This window comes from Leptidea sinapis, chromosome 17 (genome assembly GCF_905404315.1).
Source record: "Leptidea sinapis chromosome 17, ilLepSina1.1, whole genome shotgun sequence".
Taxonomy (NCBI): Eukaryota; Metazoa; Arthropoda; class Insecta; order Lepidoptera; family Pieridae; genus Leptidea; species Leptidea sinapis.
Window position 1 is genome coordinate 5104389 of NC_066281.1, and position 18365 is coordinate 5122753.

General features: G+C 35.3%; 1 protein-coding gene across 1 annotated transcript; it reads left to right on the forward strand.

The window, feature by feature from the left end:
- The first annotated feature begins 256 nt into the window (after positions 1–256).
- LOC126969219 (transmembrane 9 superfamily member 2) lies at positions 257–18191 on the forward strand. Its single transcript, XM_050814556.1, has 9 exons — positions 257–585; positions 824–1219; positions 3266–3421; positions 8191–8526; positions 9537–9629; positions 11188–11393; positions 13245–13404; positions 14563–14724; positions 16215–18191. The coding sequence occupies exons 1-9, from the start codon at positions 457–459 to the stop codon at positions 16554–16556; spliced, it is 1980 nt and encodes a 659-aa protein (XP_050670513.1). The 5' UTR covers positions 257–456; the 3' UTR covers positions 16557–18191.
- The last annotated feature ends 174 nt before the right edge of the window (positions 18192–18365 follow it).

The following is an 18365-nucleotide window of genomic DNA, read 5'->3' on the forward strand; positions in this document are numbered from 1 at the left end:
TTTTAAATAGTAATGTTGCGTCACTTCCTTGGTTCCCGAAATTTTCAGTACCGCCCTCGTACATTGAAAACTAGTGGAATACGTTAACTAACACTACAATCAAATGACAATTGACATGCGTGATGTGATAAGTAGTTATTGCCCTGCCGTTCGGGTGGACACGCATGCCTAATCCAGTTTATACTTCATCTTATACATAGAGCATAAGCTTCAAGTTTGAGGTTTGATTTGATGACGAGATGACATTGACGTTATGTTATGACGAGTGATGTTTTCCATCATTGCGACGAAATTACTTTGAAACCAAATATTATTTTTTATCTTACAGAATTAATGTTTTCTTGTAAAACCGGGTGTTTCCCCGGGATTTTAATGCTCATGGTGTGATATAGATCTTAAGGGACTAGTTTTATGACTTGTATGTGAATTGAAAAGCATTTAAACTGGTGTCACACCATGGCTGTGCCGTATCATTTTTTAGTTTACGCATTTGTGTGTTTAACGACTGTTAGTGCATTTTACTTGCCGGGATTAGCACCGGTCAACTATTGTAGAGCTGGAGAAGACAGTGGAAAATCATGTAAAGTAAGTGATATTGCTATTAGGAAAAAAATATTTTATACCTATGCACATTACAGAGCAAGTAAGCTTTGATTTCAAAGAGATTCGATATAATACTAATAAATAGGAGTTCACAGGATTAAATTTTATTCTTACTTTATTTAATAAGAAAGTACTTATTTACTTAGAATACAGTGCTTCCTTTATTCAATATCCTGTTCTATTTTTGATAAAAAAAGACAGTGTAAATATTTTATTTCAGAACGAAATACCACTATATGTAAATAGATTAAATACTGAAGAATCAGTCATACCATTTGAATACCATCACTTTGATTTTTGCCTTTCTGATGAGACCCAATCTCCCATTGAGAATCTCGGACAAGTTGTCTTCGGTGAAAGAATAAGGCCGAGTCCATACAAGATTAACTTTCTTGAGAATGTCACTTGTAAGAAGGTGTGCCAGAGAACATATAAAGGATCTGATCCTGAATCAACAAAGAAGTTAAATCTATTGAAAATGGGTATGGCTCTCTATTACCAGCACCACTGGATAATTGATAATATGCCAGTAACATGGTGCTACTTGGTGAATGAGGGTGGGAAAACATATTGCAGTACTGGATTCCCAATGGGTTGTCAAGTGAGACGTAATTATGTAAGTATATTAATCAATAACTTTTTTTTATCATCATTCTGTTTCTTATATTATGATAATAATATAGTATTTGGTCATCTTTATAATATACTATATTTTGCCCTTGCACCTCCAAAAAGGGAAGAACCCTGAGAACTTGTAGACAATATCCAAATTATGCAATAATTTCTAAGGGTGACTTTCTTGGAGATTTACCCCCTTATTCATAATAGTCTGCTAACTTACAGCATTGCTAATTCTCACTCTGTCTTCTTCTATTGACCTAAGTCAGAATGAGAAAAAACACTCCTAAGCGGCTGTTTAAAGTTAGCAGACCATTATGAATAAGGGGGTTAAAGTCTAAATGTCCATATTGTTGAAAACATAGTTTTGTGAGAGAGCCAATTTCTTTTAATTTGCATGATATAAATAGTTTACCCCATTAAATTTTTTGTAGGGTGTCATTTGACTAAAACCTAGCCTTAAGTTATACACTATTTTGGGCAGTCTATTAATAGAAACAGTTAAAAGAAACTTATAGTATAATAGTTGGCAATTTTAAAATATAAGCATGTATAATATAATAAACGCAAAGCATTAAGCATTGATTGCAATAATAATAATGAATTTATCGTTTTTTTGTGCTACATTGACACATTTAAATGGGATTTTTTATAGTAGTATTTTATATTTACATATATTGTAGACAAAAATGCTTGAAAATGAAAAATTAATTATAATCACTTATCTACTATTATCCTTTATCAATATTGTTTTATATGGTATTAACATAAACTCTTATCAGTTTCCTAGAGTACAGATAGTGATGGCTAACATACTAATGAACTTTGTATTTATCACTAATTATTCCATGATGTACCTAACCTGCCCTATAACCCACTTCAAATTTATTCAATAAGTAATAACTTGGCACAACTCCACTGTAACACATATAATATGTCTAAACGAAATGAAACTTTATACAGTAACATGCCAGGTAGTATTTTTGATAGAAATTTCCTCAATGCTTAGACCTTAGTCCGTAGCAGTATCAATGAAAAACAAATTTGTATATTAAATGCTTAATAAAAAGAATCCTCTAAATTATCTATTAATATGGCTTTACTAATGTTTTTGTTGGTTACGATACCAACTAGTTTCGGACCATTCAAAGGTCCTTCATCAGGGTGAGTGTGGTGGGTTCATGACAATGTCCCACCTCTTACCAACACCAACAAAAACGTGAGTAAAGCCGTATTAATAGATAATTTAATAATTAATCACAAAAGTTTTAATAATTTAATGCTCTAGATTTTGAGAAAATTGCTGTTTAATAATAACAATGACATAAAAGATAAAATGCTTGTTACACACAATACAGTCCACATTATCCTCCCCTCTCGGAGGTGTCGCCTGCTGTCGTTACGTCAACACCTCAATGTGACTATGCTGCTGCCATGCGCCAGCAACCCAGAAAGTGGACAGTGCTGAGGACAGAAAGTGGATGCGGGCACGCCCTCAACGAACCCGCTTGTAGAGCTGTTTCGAGGGGTCTGACCGACAAGGATGGCTTCATTAAGGTGGAGCGGAAGAAGAGACCTCCTAGTCATAACCAATGTGGCACAGCACCGATAGGACAGAACCAGCTCCTGCGTCCCGTAATCCCAGCGACGTATATCTACGTCTCTCGCTTTCACCACACCACCAAGGCCTCCGACATTGTTCAGTACTTGGTGGAAAAGACAAGGTTCCAGTTGGGGGTCGAAAAGTTGATGACGCGTCACGCAGTAGACTTCAACTCTTTTGTTGTTCGCGTCCCGACAGAACATATACCTTACTTTACGTGCAGCTGTGGCCGAAGGGGGTCGTGTTCCGCAAATATCGCGGACGTCGCCGACCGCCGGAGGCTACCGAATCCGCGCCTCACATCGCCGCGAAAATGTGACGTAGATTTAAGTTATATATCATATGTATGTAAGACTATAAGGTATTTATTTTATGGGCCATGTAGCCTGAAATAAAGGAATTATTATTATTATCATGACATACAATAATTAAAATTTTTAGGATACTTGTACACCAATAGTTGCCACATCTCCGAGTCAAGTGGGAGCTTACTTTTTGTTCAATCATGTTGACATTGAGATCACATACCATAGCGGAGGGAATGAGGAGTGGGCTGTTGGGTTTGGGGACAATGGTGGAAGGATCATATCTGTTAAGGTAAGTGCTAGAATTAGAGTTTTATACATAACATACAGTGTAAATATGTTCATATGTCACATAAAACCAATCTATGGAATGAACTTCTTTGCTGTGTTTCAGGGAAAATATGAAATGTTTACCTTAAAAAAGCACATGCACATTTCTAAAAATCCAGGAAAGCTATTGTGATTCCTCTGGTGTTGCAAAAGAATGTAGTTGGGAGTGATCACTTACAATTGGCCCATACACCTGTCTTACCTCTTTTTTTATGGAATAGGAGGACAAATGAGCGTACGGGTCACCTGTTGTTAAGTGATCACCGCCGCCCACAATCTCTTGCAACACCAGAGGAATCACAGGAGCGTTGCCGGACTTTAAGGAAGGTGTACGCGCTTTTTTTTAAGGTACCCATGTCGTACCGTCTCGGACACACCGCACAAGGAAGTTCATTCCACAGCTTTGTAGTATGTGAAAGAAAGCTCTTTGAAAACTGCACTGTGGAGGACCGCCACACATCCAGATGGTGGGGATGATATCCTAACTTGTGGCGTGTCGTGCGAAGGTGGAATTCGGCGGCAGGAATCAGGTTAAACAGCTCTTCGGAACACTCCCCGTGATAAATGTGGTAGATCTTCCATAAAAAATAAATTTATGTAATATTAGTAATAGTGAATTTAGTATCAATTGTTACACACACACACAACAGAGATGACATAAAATGAGATTTAAGTTTAACATAGAATTATGTAATGTAAACTAGCAAATTTTATAAAGTGTATTTTTAAACAACATTTATGTATTTGTAATGTTTCTGTGGAAAATATCAATATCAGAACACACTTCATTAAATTCTCTGCAAATTCTGATAGTGGGGTTGTAGAATAGTGTATTTTATATTTATTTAATTTACTTACTGGATCTCGTTCAAATGAATTTTTGGTGGAAGTTTTACATTTTTTTTTAGTTTTATCATTCTCTTAATTTAGAAGTTACGGGGGGCGGACACCTTGGAAGTGTCTCGCGCAAACTATTCAGAAAATATATTAGAAACCACAATACCAGTTTGATGAAAAAAAAATTATGAGTTTCACTTCTAAGTATTGACCCCCAAAATTTACTGTTTTGTTACTATTTTTGTGTGAAAATCTTAATGCGATTTACAGAATACATCTACTTACCAAGTTTCAACAGTATAGTTCTTATAGTTTCGGAAAAAAGTGGCTGTGACATACGGACGGACAGACAGACATGACCAATCCATAAGGATTCCTTTTTTGCCATTTCGCTACGGAACACTAAAAATTGGCTCAAGACCGTCGGTGCAGTTTCGAACATTAATTTTAGGTCTTGTGTTTTATAATTACGATTTTTTTAAACGATACAATAATTAGGTAGCACTTAACTATTATCAGTTGTTTTTTTCTGGACATCGTTAAAATTTTCCCACAGTATCCGGTCTTAAACTACTTGCCGACCCCGACTCTATAAGACCAGGGGTGCTCAAGCTTGAACAGCTGGCGATCTACCTCAAAATTGTTAGACTACGATCGATCGACTCTGAGAGGCTGCAAGTATGTGTGATGAAGGATTGTCGTCTAGGTAGAGTGCATCGAGACATATATATATTAGTTTTGCGCACAATATGCATTTTTTTAGTCAAGATAGGTCTGCTCTATAATGTCAATAAATAAGGTCATAATTATTCAAAATTGCGAGTTTATTGGTTCTTACAAAACAAACGCGTTCTAGTGTCTCAAGAGCTAAACTTAACTACAGAGTGACTTTGGATGTTGAATCTGCATGACACTGCATTTCCTGAGCATACTTTTCATAAGATGGTACGTAATTACCGATTTTATTTACCTAAAACAAAATCTGTGAATAGTTCTATATCTATTTTTTTTCTCGAGATCGACTCAAGAGGCACTCGCGATCGACCGTTTGACCACCCCTGCTAATAGAGGATAGACTTTTTAAAAGACTCAACAAAGTATGTACTTATATTTAGACCAGGGTCGATAATTTTTGAAACCAAAAAAAAATACAGTAGGATGAAACCCATTGGTAAAGGACGAGAATATAACAAAAATTAAGGGAAAAATAAATTACGGGCGATCTGAGGTCGGGAAGTGGAAAAGGGGGGGGTGTTTTAGGATCGAGAAATCCGGAAATCGAGATAAACCTTATTTTCCCCTAAAACAACCCGTTTTCCACTTCCCGACCTCAGATCGCCCGTAATTTATTTTTCCCTTAATTTTTGTTATATTCTCGTCCTTTTCCAATGGGTTTCATCCTTCTATTATTTTGTTTCACTTTTTTCATTTTCAAAGGCTTCGGCACTGGTCTAATTACTGACCGTGTCTGTATAAATAACAGATAAAAGTAGAGGAGTAGAAAATATAGTTTAATTCATTAACAGCAGAAACTACTTAACCATTATCAAAGTAAACCAAAAATGTAATAGATAACGAAATAATTAATATCTAATGTATCGATTAAAGTCATTGGATATACAAAGGAATTGTTTGCGATACGATATATAACCTCATGGATAATTCTTTATATATTTTATTTTAATTAATCATCATTTACCATCCTAGTTGACCGAATAAGAGTTATAAGTCATGTATATTCTGCAACGGCACGGCATATTGCAATTATTCAAATAATATTATTTTTAATTTTATATGTCATACGGTGGCTAACAGGCATACAAATATCTACAGGGCGGTCTTTCGATTGGCATCATTAACGTAGGGGTGTTATTTTTTTTACATTCAAGTTGGTTCGATTCCCAGACGAGGCAAGTGTTTTTTAGAAAATCAATGAATGCAGAATTACTAACTTTTAAAAATAACATAGTCTTCTTTCAGTAAAATACCTTATCTATTATCTAAGGTACTTTCCCTTCATGTCCAATAACTTGGGACGCCCTGTATATCTACATGTTTACAAAGGGGCCAATTAAAAGCCCCTCGACAAATAGCTATTAAATTGTTTTTAAACGTTTTTACAGATTTCTTCCTGCTTAATCTAATTAAAGGTATTACTATGTACTAGGTAGGTAAAGAACTTACAAAATAATAACAATGTTCCATCACTTGTAGCTTTTATTCACGTAACTACGCCAGAGTAGGGTCGAAGCGACCTTATGTCAAAAAGGTAAATTTCGTAGTCTTGTAACATAAATGGACGGTTCCGTTCTGTAATTTCAATATCGGTCACGTTCTAATCGTACCGATCCTATCCAAGTTCTGCTCTAGATTCGATACTGCTATCACTTCCCGACAACGTTAATTGAACCGGTGTCGCGCGTTAACAACATTTGAACGAAAATTTCGCACAATGAAACCAATATTGATCTACCGAATTAAAATATTTCTACTACTAGAAAGAAAACTTTTATTTGATCACTACACTACATTGTACCTTAAAACTAATCAAATCAATCTACATAGTTATTATACTGATAAGAAAAAAAATATACAAAAATAGTGTCACGTGTGACCAAATATCTCTCTCTCTCAAAAATATGGTCTTCCAATCAGAATCATGCTGCAGCGCTGGTTTTCAGTACACTTAACAAGTGAAGTCACGGACGACGAGGTCTACCTACTAGAGTATATTATAAAATAAAATATGCAGATAAGGATTAAACAGATAATTTAAAAAAGACTAACAATATAAGAAAACTTAGACCGTACATAAAAGAAAATAAAAAATGTGAGAAGAGGTACAGCGGAATGATTAAGATATACCTAATCATTGTAAAAAAAAAGTTCGAGATATTGAACTTATTTTTTTTACTATTAAAAGGGTTATCGATGCTATTATAAAAGGCAGGCATAAAAGGCATTTATTTTCTCAAAATTGATTCCTCTAGAATTCTTTTTGATGTCATTTCTAATATACTAGATACTACTACCGCTTCGGAAACAAATGGCGCTCTGAGAGAGAAGTGAGAGATTGATCCTTATCAGTAACAGAGTCCATTGTTTCAATAATACAGGATGTAATTTTTTGAAAAAATCATTCGGGTCGATTTCCGTCAAAAGCTCAAGAAATATTAAAAAACTAAATATGCAGTTATTGGTTTCTGATAAATCGAGGGCATGACTACTTTCACGACTTTCCTCTAAATCTCGTAGTTTCCGACTTGGCCATCACCGCCCTTCTCAAAAAATCACCCTGAAGTATGATGATTTAAGTTATCAACTCCACCAAACTTCAAAATTTTGCAGAATCTTAAAATAAATCTTTAAATCTTACAACAATTGACGTTCGATCCTGTTACGAGAATAAGCATAATACAATGATTTCACAATATGGACCAATCAGTTATATATCCGTCCGGTGCTACACCCCTTTTTTTTTATATAAGAAACAAACGGGCAATACGCTCAAGGGATGGGAGAGGTGAGGCCACCGCCCATGGACATCCACAACAACAGGTGACAAGAGATGAGTTGCCAGCCTTTAAGGTGGGAGTACGCCCTTTTCTTGAAGGTCTCTAAGTCGTATCGATTCGGGAAAACAGCAGCCGGTAACAGCTGCTGTTTTCCCGAATCGATACGACCGGTCAGCCGGTCCACAGAGTGGCTGTACGAGGCAAGAAATATCTTGCAAAATGCGCGGTTGTGGAATGCCAGACGTTAACGTTATGCGGGTGGTATTTTTCATTTTGACGTGTCCGGTGGTTGAATTCGGCCGCTGGAATCAACCCTTTGACGATTATTTACAAAATTAGTCGTAATATTTTTATCTACATATGTTAATATTATTTTCAGATAAAACCAGCCAGTATCAACCATCAAAACATAAACAAACCTGACTGCAGCTCAAGGGTACCTCTCGAAGTACCAAACTCGCTAACGGGAGACGAGACTTTTAACGTTGTTTACACGTACAGTGTGACATTCATAAAGAATAACACCGTCAAATGGTCCTCTAGATGGGACTATATCCTGGAGTCAATGCCACAGACAAATATCCAGTGGTTCTCGATATTGAATTCACTTGTGATTGTTCTGTTCCTGAGTGGTATGGTTGCGATGATTTTGCTGCGAACTCTCCATAAAGATATAGCGCGATATAATCAGATCGAGTGTGGGGAAGATGCGCAGGTTAGTGATGAAATAATTTATTACCATTTGGTATTTTTAAGTGATAGTATGAGTGACAAGCTGCATCTTACACTCGTGATTTGCATGTCACTTTGTGTTAGTGTGCGTGCATTGTTCCAAATAAAGGTTAACGGTCAACCTCTATTTCTTTCGACGTTTTCACAGCTGTTATAGTCTTGACGTGGGAGACTCCTTTGCACCGGATGCCGGCTAGATATTTCTGCCATGAAGCAGTAATGTGTAAGCATTACTGTGTTTCGGTCTGAATGGCGCCGTAGCTAGTGAAGTTACTGGGAAAATGAGTCTTGACATGTCTCAACTTGACAGTGACGAGCACAGTTGTAGTGCCGCTCAGAATAGCATGAAATTCCTGTGACATAATTTATGGATGGGCCCTTACCTGAAATACGAGACTTCATTCTTTTTAAGTTTGTACATGCTGTAATTTGGATAGTTTTTCACTGAAAACTCGGTCATTGCGTGGCGTTGTATTCAAAGCGCGGTCAAAACACAACTGAACTAGAACTATACCTAATAGATGTTTTGCTTCAAACAATCTTTGAGTGTGTTTGTGAGTCTAGTTATTTATTGAACGTCAATGGACTGTAATCACGGTGCTTATTAGAATTTTTGTTTTTCAAGAATACTGAATGACTCTTCATTGTGATAAGCAGCGCAGTAGATAGTATAGTGTACCTTTTAGAAGAACTTATCAAATAAACCGAACATGTTAGTATTTTATAATGTTTTGCATGTATCAACCAGGCCAACATAGGCAACCAACAAAAAATATAATTCATGTAATTCAAGCCTGTAAAATAAAATTATATTAATATTGTGCTGGGCTAAGGTACTCATTAGATGTAAGTTTCGATTTTGTTTTTATATTGACATACCAATGTGGGACTTTGTGACCCATGGGTAAAATAAATATCTTTGATATCAATGGGATTTCATTTACGGAATTCCCGAGCATATAAGTATAACTAGAATTATTTATTGTAATGCAGGAGGAGTTTGGTTGGAAGCTGGTGCATGGAGATGTGTTCAGGCCACCACGTCGTGGTATGCTTCTAGCCGTGTTCCTTGGATCTGGCGCTCAGGTGATATGATCAACTGTTTGTTTTATTACTATTTGAAACTCACGGACCAGTAAAAAATAAGGGACTCCGTGTCACCTTACATTCAGTCAACAGTGTAGCACCAAAACAAGCCGATTAACGTGTAAATACATAGCCCCACGCACACACTTACACTACTACAGGCCGATAGGCGGCCATTATGAGAATTGTCACCGTCTGTGACAGATCAGTTTGCGTCTCAATAAAATATTTTAAAAATGCCGTCGTGCGTTGTGAAATAGTGTAAAAACGTAAGTATTTGTGGCCATATATGATTATTTAAGGGAGAAAAAATTGTGTAACTAATATCCCCGTAACCGCACACACACTAGCATAACGGTGCTTCACTTGCTAATATCACGGCGCGGAGTCCTTCTTTTTTACTCGTCCATGTTGAAACTATCAAATTTTGAAAATATTTCTTAATAGGATTTTTTTAATTGGATATGAAATCACTAATTGAATGACAAAAACTTCCACCTATTCGAAAATTTATGCCTCACATCTGAGAAGAACGGGCGCAAAAATCTCAGCGCACTTCTTTTTTCATATAAAATTTCGTTACAATAAAATTCCCAACTTGTGGTATCATTAACGGCCGTTCCCCATATTCAGAATATAATAATATAACAGAATGACTTAACGGGTATATTGGGACAGCTTCAGAATATTGACAGCTAATTCCTGACAGTAGAAGGTAGTAATTTATCTCTATCTGTAGATAGTATATGAAGGAACGGCCGTAAGAAAGTCATTTATGTTATAGTGTCTAACCACATTTGTAATTAATATTTTGCATTTCGTAACACATTTGCTGTGTTCATTTTCTGGGATCTTGTTATAAAAGCATATACATCGCCAGACAAAAAACTTACTAACTCGACTAAACAGGGTTGTAGGCATCAGAAGTTTACGTTTGTTCCCGATGTGAACATTATGATTACCACAGTTTGGAGAAAATTTGCTAGTGGTCCTATGTACATATATAACATTATTAAGAATATGATTATAAGGTCGATCTAAGGCTATCATTATGTTCTAGAGTAAGACTGGTAGTAGAAGTAACTAATATCGACAATTAGACACAATAGAAGATTGAGGAAGAACTTTTTATTTATTTAGTAGGAAGCGTTGTATACAATGGTCTTATGGTAAATTTATACATTAACAAGCTGACCCGGAAAACGTTGTTTTGCCATATAAATTGTATTGATCTTTTGCTTGCTAGTTGATAAGAGATGGTTCTAGTTGTATTCATTAGTAACAATCACACTTCTTTTATATTTTGTATAATTCACACGATAGTTTTATAAATTATAGCCTATTTGTTATTCTGGTGTGTAAGCTGTTTTATTGTAAAGTTTCATCAAAATCTATTCAGTAGATTTTGCGTTAAAGAAGTTCAAACATACATCCAGACATACAAACTTTCACATTTATAATATTAGTAGGATTACTTATATCAACTAACATCGTATACCCCATTTACGGGCTAACACGACTTAACTAGTGTTGTAATACTAGATCGTATTATTTCCAGGTGTTCGGTATGACATTGGTCACATTGGCGTTTGCCTGTCTCGGGTTCCTCTCGCCGGCGAACCGCGGAGCTCTGATGACGTGCGCTCTGGTCGTCTGGGTGCTGCTGGGTGCAGCCGCTGGTTACGTCAGTGCCAGAATTTACAAGAGCTTCGGCGGAAGACGTTGGAAGAGTAATATTCTGCTTACATCCATGGTGTGCCCCGGGTATGTGTAATAACCGAGCACACACAAAAAAACACTTTTAACAAAACATGAACATGTTAAAAAAACAAGTTAGCAAAACAGTTAGTCCGCTGCATCTGTGTCAGGTTATGTTTTTGTTTCATTTCAATAATGAGTTACATGGAGTTTAGACTTATTCATTTTGAATTTACTTCCTCTTTTATTATGCTATTTCCGACAGTGCATGCAAATTTGTATTTATTTTTATGATCTACCAATGCAACATACCAAAAGATTCCGGTCTTTCTGTTATCAGGTGTATAAAAAACAAGTATTTTCTTTATTCCACTCCATCACAAACAAACCAAATAGAATTATCGCAAACTACGAATGGTGCGTCTTCATTCAGTGAACGCTCACATATTATGCGTTGATTTCCCTTCCTGCAGGCGAACGAGGGTGATGTTATCCATTTGTCGCGGTAAGCATGTTAACATGTTTTATTTGACAAAACTGTTAAGCCACGCCCCTAATCAGTTTATATAACATGTTATTGTGTTAGCTATAAACTCTAGTCACTCAACATGTAAGCTGAATTTTGTCTCAGACACTTTGAGTGTGATTTGAAGTCTATCATATTGTAATTTAATGCTTTTATACTAAAGTCTGGTGCACCCCAGTATCAGCTCGATCCATTTGACCGCGTGCAACGCAAAGTATATCGAATTGTCAGGGACCCAGTGCTCTGTGAACGGCTGAATCCCTTGGCGTTGCGTAGAGAGGTCGCTTCATTGTGTGTCTTCTACCGCATTTATCACGGGGAGTGTTCCGAAGAGCTGTTTAACCTGATTCCTGCCGCCGAATTTCACCTACGACACGCCACATTAGGATATCATCCCCACCATCTGGATGTGTGGCGGTCCGAGACAGTGCGGCTTTCAAGGAGCTTTCTTCCTCGTACTACAACACTGTGGAATAAGCTTCCTTGTGCGGTGTTTCCGGGACGATACGACATTATTAACTTCAAAAAAAGCGCGTACACCTTCCTTAAACGCCGGCAACGCTCTTGTGATTCCTCTGGTGTTGCAAGAGAATGTGGGCGGCGGTGATCACTTAACCTATTCCATAAAAAAAAATCCCACTGTTCAGACATATCGAGTTCCATAAATAAAATAAAAACAAAAAGTTCAGCGGTTCTGCGGGACTACACTATGAATATCTTATGTTATCATGTGCTGTTTTTTTTTAATTATTACTTATTTATTGTTATAATATTATTATGCTTTTGTTAGTGTGAAAAAGGTCGTTTATTGATATTGTGTTGCAACTCAAAGTCAAAGAAACTTATTCAATTAGGCTTTTTTAACTAAGCGATTTGGAATCGTCACAAATATTTTATTTAAATTACTGAATCTGAAAAAGTATAGCTCGCGAGACGAACATACAAAAAACTCAACGGCCACTCTTTTTAATCCAAAACAGTATTTTATGATGGCTGTAATATAAAAAACGAATTAGATTGTGCATTGCTGCATCCAATATATGAATCGTGTTAATAATAATATCAAATATTTCATAAAAAGTTATAAATAATAAACGGTATAAATTATCGTATATCGGATGCGTCAACCTTATTAGAGCTTGAATTCATTGTTTTTGTAAGGATGCTTCGTGAACATGATGTTCGTGATAACTGTCAAAATAAGAAATGGCATCCAACAAATACAATGATTTATTAACTTTTATAACAGGTCTTCAACATATAACAACTCAGACCAAAAATCACAATACAGGCAAATGAATCCTCTTAATAACAAGTATGACATCCACATACTTATTCCCATAAGAAAGTTAATCCAGAAAATGCAATAATGCTGAGTGTACGTATTTCAGAGTGGTGTTTTCAATTTTCTTCATCCTGAACCTGGTGTTATGGGGCAAGGGTTCTTCAGCTGCAATACCATTCTCCACATTGGTGGCCCTGCTGGCGCTGTGGTTTGGAGTCTCTGTTCCTCTCACCTTCATTGGAGCTTATTTTGGATTTAGAAAGCGGGTATGTATTCTTTGCCCTGCACTGACATCCGCTTCCAGCAATGACCGATTGGAACTGGCGTTCCCGTTTTTTTTTGGTTTTTTCGAGAGGAGGAAAATACATTTACCTATTGAAGACCCCGAAACGGAGCCCATATGTCGGGCTCGAGTGTAAACAACACCCCTTACCGACTAAAAAACCTCCTGTGCTGATAGCCCTAAAGGCTTTTACAGCGAATCCAGGCGCTGGGGCCTTGGATTCCGAACACCCTCCCGTTAAGCATAACGGGAGCAAGATGCACAACAGTGCATCCTTTATATAGCTTATATAGCACTTAATGTGGCGATAAGATCTGGTTAATGTCACTGTCAGATATCATGTCAGTGAAAATTATTGTTAACATATATTGAATTCTGACAACATGTCAGGACTCTACAGAACCCATGCTAATATAATAAAATATTGCTGCGCTAATAGTACATGATAATATTATCATTGATATAACATTGAACTATTGTGATATGTGCACTACTAGCACTAAACGGTATATTTATCATTTCTAGAAGATAATATTTGTGGTTCTTGATACTTCGGCTTTGTTGCAAGCGTCATGATCACGGGGCGTATGATATCCTTAGCGAGGTAGTTGATTGTTTTAGGCTGATAAATAAATCTTCGCTGTTTCTCCTCTTACGAAAGACTTTTTAAATTAAAGTCAATCTTACCATACCAATTAAATTAATAAATTTCAAGCGCAAATCGATCACAACACAATACAGTAAAGGTTTTCGCTATGGATTTACGTCGTAGTTAAATTGCAGCACCATCTAAGTACTTGGAAGTTCAAAAATCCACATAAGTGCTAAAATTATAGTCAATAGTTTTTCTATTTGAAGCATTATCTCACTTGACTATAAGAAACCGGTATAGCTCATAGCATACAGTGCACCAGTAAAATCTTGATTTTTCATAATAATTCATGCAGTGGAATATTAAATATTCATAAATTGGATCACCCACTGTCATCTTAATTTTTCATCACTTGGATCACCCAGTGAAATATTAATATTTCAGATCTTGGATCACGCAGTGGAACATTAATTTTTCATAAATCGGATCACCCACTAAAATCTTAATTTTTGATAACTTGGATCACCCAGTGAAATATTATTTTTTCAGATCTTGGATCACCCAGTGCGTACAAACCAGATACCAAGACAGATACCTGAACAGTCACTCTATACTCAGCCGATACCCGGCATTGTGATGGGAGGAGTTCTGCCCTTTGGATGCATCTTCATACAACTGTTCTTCATCCTCAATTCACTGTGGTCAAGCCAGGTAAATACTTTTATAATTTTATAACATGTTGTTAAAAAGAACCTTATGATATAAAGAGTTTAGTTGTAAGGGGAATTTTTCACCGGGACAACATGGCGGGAGTTACAAAAAAAAATTATAGCACTATAGAGAGTCAGTCACCTGAAGGTCTATTACAAAAATCGAAAGCCGAAGTTTCGTCTGAAACGAAAGAACGACGAACTTCAAATTAAATCCAACCAAACAAATTTTTTTAAACTAAAACCAAACCAAATTTAATTAAACCAAAGCACTTCGGATCCATAAAAAGTGAAGTTGTAGTTAGTCCGTATTAATCTTACACAACGATAAAGTAAATGTCAAGTGAATTTGCGAATAAGGTAAACGAAAGATAAAATGTCTAATCGCGAAATTCGTATCGATCTTCGCAACCGAAACACTTTCGTAATAAGAAAATGTACGATCCCTCAACCGAAATTTCGTATTTCGATTTTGGTGATAACCTGAGTTCGTGAAGGCGTGGGTTCGAATCCCGCATCGTTCATAAATGCATGTTGTCCTGGTGGAAAATCTTGCATCAAAGACCCTTCCACAAACTATTTCATATTGACCGCGCAAAATGTAGGATACGATTTTATTTTCGATAATTTAATTAACTGATTTTACTTGTTCTCTCTTGGTTGTGCTGTTAATTGTTAATTTCAAATTAACAGTTTTTGTAAGTGAAAAACTATTTCTATATTTAAAAGTTTCTTTTTGTGAAATAACTACTGCACTAACCTAACCTAACCCTAAGGGGTTCTTTTCCAATTTCTTGCTACACACTTAAAGTTATAAAAATTATTCTGTATAATATAATACAAAAAGTAGATAAAATGAAAGAGTTTTTATATTTTGTTTATGAAAGATAGTATGAAGAAAAAGTAAAATTATGTAGCTAAGTAAGTTAATGCTTACATGCGCAGCCTGAATATCTTCATGATGCATTTTAAAATATGTGAAAAATGGTAAAAGTATTGGTATGTAAATTATTATTAGCAGAAATAATTACAAATAATTAAAAGATGCAAAGACAAGATTTTTAGTGTCTGTTGTATAATACCCGCGCGTTGAGATGGGGACAAGCTGCCATCTTAGAGATGTCAGATCCAGGCTAACATTTCAGAAATCACCTATCAAAAGTGCCTGCCGATGTAAAGTTGAGTCTGTTTATCCAAAGTAACATATTTTAACGAGACGTAATTGATACGCCCTGCCCATTACAATGCAGTGCCGCCACAATTGCGCTCGTCACCTTGAGATATATGATGTTAAATCTCATTTGCCTAGTGATTTTATTAGCTACAGCACCCTTCAGACTGGAATACAATAATAATCACACATTACTGCTTCACAGCCGTGTATGCGCCGTTGTGGTATCCATAATCTAGCCGGCATCCTGTGCATTGATAAAACAATGCCTGTTGATGGTTCTTACAATGATACTACATACCAGATATTATCTTTTTCAGATGTACTACATGTTCGGATTCCTGTTTCTGGTATTTGTCATCCTTGTCATCACATGTTCGGAGACAACGATTCTTCTCTGCTACTTCCATCTGTGTGCTGAAGATTATCACTGGTGGTGGAGAGCCTTCCTCAGCTCGGGTTCAACAGCTGTTTACTTATTTATATACTGCTGCCATTACTTTGTTACCAAACTGAATATAGAAGATGCCGTTTCAACTTTCCTGTACTTTGGCTACACATTTATAATGGTATTTCTATTTTTCCTTCTCACTGGAACTATCGGCTTTATGGCGTGTTTCTGGTTTGTTAGGAAAATATACAGTGTAGTTAAAGTTGATTAAATATAATTAATTTAAATCATAATTATTATGCATCTTGATCTTAATTTGCAAATATTTATTATTTCTTGTACAGCAATAAAATACCCAAAAATTCTTATTATTTTTGATGGCAATTAAGATAATTAAATAGTATTATGGACACACTGCGTTTTCATTTGTAGTTCCATTTTGTATTAGACCAAAAAAGCACAAGATTTTTTATTGTTACTGGGCTAAAAATCGTTGTAGCTTTATAGTTTTTATCAGGCCATATTTAAAGGTCCAGATATAACGAACGACTCCAAAAGATAGCAAAAAGGAAAGAGAAGGAATATGTGTGGCTAGGCGAGTGAAAGAGGGGAGAGACCATTTGCTGGCTTTCATTCGCTGTAAGTGGACAAAGCAAAATGAGCTAGTTTATTTCCTTTAATTGGGATATTTATTATGAAAAGGGAGGGGATTAAAACGTCTTCAGAGCTGCTTTCAATTAGTTTAAATAATGTATAACTCCACAATCATGTTTGAGATGTTTCTTTTTTTTTTCAATAGCATAAGATATCACTAGTCTTAATTTTGTTTAGAAATTGTACTTCTAGAGAGATTTTTATAATGTGGGTAGTACACAATAATTGTAATAAGCTTACAAATTTCTTCATCGGGTTTTACTGTATATGGTATAGATACATTTAGTTTAGTCGTAGTTTGGATTTAATATAAAACCAATTGCGCCCCCCATTACTTTTGATTAACCGTTTTGTGTATCTAGATGTCTATGTTGTAAATATTTAAATATAATAAAATGTGTTTGATAAATAAAGAACGGATATTGGGGGAGCTACAATATTTCATAACCATATCAAGAAGTATATTGTATTCTGTTTTGTAATAAGATATTCTTTTTCATGCAAAGCTGTTTGTGATTACTTTAATAATGATTTGTTACATTTATACAGTATTTTAGTATGACCATTGGTTAAAAAAATATTAATAATAAAAATCATATGCGAAAGGCAGTATTGATGTACATACATAGTGTATGTACATACATCCATATTGCTAATGTTTGCTTTGTTTCTCCTACAAAGGTGTAAACATTCTATCCCGAATTTTTGGAGTTATTTTATAATGTGAGTGTTGAAATTTATGCCGACCAATAGACAAATAGTAATAATTAATGTTATTTTTACATTTCCAAGATTTGTGGTAATCTTAACAGTGACACAAAGGACAGTAATATGTTATCTCAATTTTCGCTTGTATGATTTAATAGAACAGTCTGAATCTTGCTATTGTCACTAACCTTCTTAATAATATGATAGTGCTATATTTTGTTTTTCATATTAGTCTTTTTAACCGACTTCAAAAAAGGAGGAGGTTCTCAATTCGTCGCTATGTTTTTTTTTATTTTTAGCTTACTACCTACATCGTATTTATATGAATAGCCCACTTATTGAGATCATAAATATTTTAGTTAGTGTCATGGATGTGTTTTTCATTGATATATATTATTATTTACATATGGCGTGCATATTTAAGATTCAAATGTGTATTAAGATATATAGTAGTAGATAATAATTATAAAACTATGTATGTATTTAATTTCTTCATGTTATTGAAGTACCCATTGTGGATACAATAAAGTGACTATTTTATAAATGTTTGTTTTTATTTCAAAAACCTTCAATGGTATTATTAATAAATAGTAGTTAAAATAAACTAAAAAACACGCTTTTTATAGAAAACCGAACTAAAATATTTAAAATTGATTTTGAAATTTAAAATGAGACAATAGATGCAAATTATATAAATTAACGAAGATCTTATTTTGGG

Coding starts and splice junctions, on each gene's coding strand:
- LOC126969219 (XM_050814556.1), top strand. CDS start 457: ATGGCTGTGCCGTATCATTTTTTAGTTTACGCATTTGTGTGTTTAACG. Junction 11,394..13,244: donor ACATCCATGGTGTGCCCCGG/GTATGTGTAATA, acceptor TACGTATTTCAG/AGTGGTGTTTTCAATTTTCT. Junction 13,405..14,562: donor ATTTTGGATTTAGAAAGCGG/GTATGTATTCTT, acceptor TTATTTTTTCAG/ATCTTGGATCACCCAGTGCG.